General features: G+C 45.9%; 1 protein-coding gene across 1 annotated transcript in view; it reads left to right on the top strand.

Moving 5' to 3' along the window:
- The first annotated feature begins 343 nt into the window (after positions 1–343).
- The window catches only part of bmpr1aa (bone morphogenetic protein receptor, type IAa), a 26,205-nt gene continuing 23,041 nt past the window's right edge, over positions 344–3,507 (top strand). Inside the window, exon 1 of the mRNA XM_008288331.1 lies at positions 344–429. Within this exon, the coding sequence (XP_008286553.1) occupies positions 363–429 (67 nt within the window). The 5' untranslated portion in view covers positions 344–362. The remainder of the gene's footprint in view (positions 430–3,507) is intronic.

Consider the following 3,507-nt stretch of genomic DNA (forward strand, 5'->3'; position numbering starts at 1 on the left):
ACCCCAGTTTACACCTTTAAACTCTAGTCTGTGAGTCTCCAGTTGAAGTAGCTGAACCTACTGACGGTTTGGCTCTGACGTTTAGATTCAATAAATTCAAACAACATTAAACGTTCCTTTTCCTCCTCCAGGGTTTTGGACCCAGAGAGCCAGTGAGACACCAGAACACCTGATATTGTGATATCGCCCTCCGACAACCTCCACCCATCCCGCCTCCTCCCTCCAGCCGACCAGCCTCCCAGCTCCCAGAGTCCTGCTGTGGATTAAAGAGTCGGTCCGACACGCTGACCCGCTGACCAGAAGCTCCTGTTTGGAGAGCACAGCTCAGTCTGGGCCCAGGTCCGGTCCGGTCCGGTGTCAGGATGGCAGGTCTACCGTTCTGCCTGGCTGTGATGGCCACCGCTGTCCTGCTGATCCTCAGAACCGACGGTGAGTTGCTCTTTTAATCACTTTAAGTCGCAGTTCTGTCGTCAGGTTGCGATTAAAACAATTATCTTATTAATTAGAGGCTTTGTAATTAATTAATTGCACTATTTGACACCATAAGCAAAATTTTCAATTCAGATAAACGTTGGTTGGCGACTGAATCAACGAGCAGACGTACACGTGAACTTAAACAACAAAGAAGTTTATTGTTCACCTGTATTTACCTGCATGTTCACCTGGCTGCTACATTCACACATTATTGCAAACTTAAAGTGCAGTCATAGTGATTATATTCAACACTTTAGGACTTTATTGTTGCACCGTTTGCACACAACCTGCTGTCAGTGCGCGTCCACAGGATCCGTACAGTTCTCGCTTCCCATTCATTGTGAGTTTTGAGGCGTAGCGTCGCCCGCCAGCTCATTTGCATAAAGTAGACGTGACTCCTACTTTATGCAAATTTTGGCGAACTCGCTGCTGTGGACACGTAGCATCAGGCCTGGATGAGAAAAAATACTAGAAGAGCAACGAGGTCTCGTCTTCATCCCTGTCCAAACTTTTTCTGACGTCACTGTCCTGAGCATCTTCTTCGCGGCTAGCAAACTAGCTTGAGGTCACATTAGCGCCACCTACTGGCTGGAGTGTGTCCATCAGTGTTACCGCAGTGCCAGAAATTAAAGAACTGAGAAAGGTGTGATTAGATATGTGTTATTTTTTCTGTAATTGATTAAAATTAGCGTGTTAAAATCCCAGCTGTAGTTTTAAAGGATTAAACATTTCCATCTATTGATATCCTCCACCTGCAAATAGAGCCACAGGACGGCTGCTTAGAGTTAAAATGTTTAGATCAAGTTTGATTTGAAGTTCGTCGCCCTGCTTCTTTATCTTCATGAGCTTTGACCTCACAGTTGGAGTCGAGCAGCGCAGGAGCAAACGTTCTGATCGGTGATTGATCGGTGATTGATCGGTGATTGATCTGTGACTGACTCCCTGTCAGACGTCTGATGCTGCCATCAGGGCTGTGCTGACGTTTGTTTTGTCGGCTTTAGTGGTTTTTGTCCGCCCTTGTTTTAAGCAGAAATATTTGCTGTTTCATCCTCTTGCATGTCGTTTCTTTGTGGTTTCTGGAACGTAAACGTCCTTTTAAAAGTAAACGACCAAACAACAAAATATTTGTTGTTGTTTGAGATATTTACGTCTCCTTTCCAGAAAGTCACGTTTTGGTTTGTTTGTAGCCTTGCCGTTGCTATGCTAGCTGCTTTCTTCACGTCGGCTCAGTCTTGAAATCTGAGCTGCAGGAGTTTGTGGAGGCTCCTGTGATTATTATTGACCTGTTTTCCCAATTTGATTTAACAAATGTTGTTAAAAAAAATAGTAAGAAGGTTTTTTTTATTCTTAATATTTTAGTTGCTGTCTGGACCAAAGCTCCACATGTGTGATTAGAAACACATCAGTTGTTCTCTGGGTTAATTATCTGTTATTATTCCAGGATCGCACATTTAAACGCCTCCTTAGCTCCTCACCGCTGCTCTGATTTATCCTCTGGCTGCTCAGTTACTCATTAACCGTTTAGTTTGCATTCAGACAGATAAGCAGCACTTGTGAGTCGTCGCCGTGTCCCTGCTTTGTAATCAGCTGCCTCCTCCCTGCGGCCTTTTGTTGAAGCCGTGATTCACCGTCAATCGGCTGATAACGGAGAGACTTCAGAAACAATAGAGCCGCCCCACTCCGTTCTGTTCCTGATAATCTCTCCTCTCGTCTGCCTCGCCGTTTGTTTGTCGGGGATCGGGCGTTTACGGATCGATTGTTTGGGACGGTTCTGACGGCAGCTCGTCAGTTTATCGTGTTTAAAGAAAAGCAGCGTGAAGCAACGAGCCGGAGCTTCAGAACAAATAACACGAGCTCTGCAGGTTCTCTCTGAACTTCATTACAAACTGCATTAAATGTTTTAAGAAACGTGTTAGCGGTTACGTTGGCAGCAGCAGCAGCTCTATTAGGAAGTACATTATGATCCTACGTACAGTCAGATACGATTACAGGATCCCCCATGCACCGAGGCAGTCCGATCATATGTCAAAATACAACTGTGTCCTTCACTTAATGAAAGGCCATCGCTTCCTNAAATTCTAAATAAAACATGTAAAAGAAAAGTATACAAGTGCTACATAAATAATAAAAAGTACATAAACGAGCCTAAACCAAGTAGTAAATTAGGAACCAGTGACTGGACTCTGCTCAAAGTCTGATTATTTTACAGATATCTGCTGTTATTTTAACTGCTGATACAGTTTTACAGTATTCTTCTCTCCGATGTGTTTTGTTCTGGTGCTGGTTCTTTCACTTTTACCGGATAGTTTTTAGCGGCGGCGTTAGCCACACACACACCCGGCCGGCCTGGACAGTGTGTGTGTCTTTGTTCTCCGCCTCCTCAGCCAGAGTGAGAAAAGTGGGTCACAGGTCGGACCTCTTTGTCCCCCCCGGGCAAATGGAAAGTGACAGACGCCGGCCGGGCATCGCCACTAATTCACCCGCTCACACACATGCCCTCCCACCCCTCCGCCCCGCTCGGCGCCCGCTAATTGCGACATGCCGTTATTAGCGCTGCGCAGGGCCAGAGCCCGTAATTGCAGAACATCCTCGGACAAATAGTCGGGTAGTTAGTCGGACCGTCGGAGGCCAGCGCCGGGCCGGCAGGGGTCACCGGGGGACGGAGGGAGAGCCGGAGCCGAGCCAAACCAAACCGGTCCCGTCTGATTGTTAGAAGCTCTTCGTCATCATCATCATCAGTACTTTCACTGGACTTGAACATCTCGAAGTGCATTCAGCCAATCGGCTCACTCCTCCGATCAGCCTTCTGCTCAAACATCTCGGCTTCACGTGAAACTTTATCATCATAAACTTTAGATAAACAAAATAGTGTCTGTCAGATTCTAGCTTGATGTATGAAGTATTTTCCAAGATTATTTTTTTACTTATGACCCACTTATCAGCACGTTTGTTCACAGAAATGTCAGGCTGTTGGAGCGACAATATCTCCAAAGTTTATTCAATGAAAGCCTGAGATGTGTTTAACATGCCCGC

This window comes from Stegastes partitus, unplaced genomic scaffold, assembly GCF_000690725.1.
Source record: "Stegastes partitus isolate 25-593 unplaced genomic scaffold, Stegastes_partitus-1.0.2 Scaffold553, whole genome shotgun sequence".
NCBI lineage: Eukaryota > Metazoa > Chordata > Actinopteri > Pomacentridae > Stegastes > Stegastes partitus.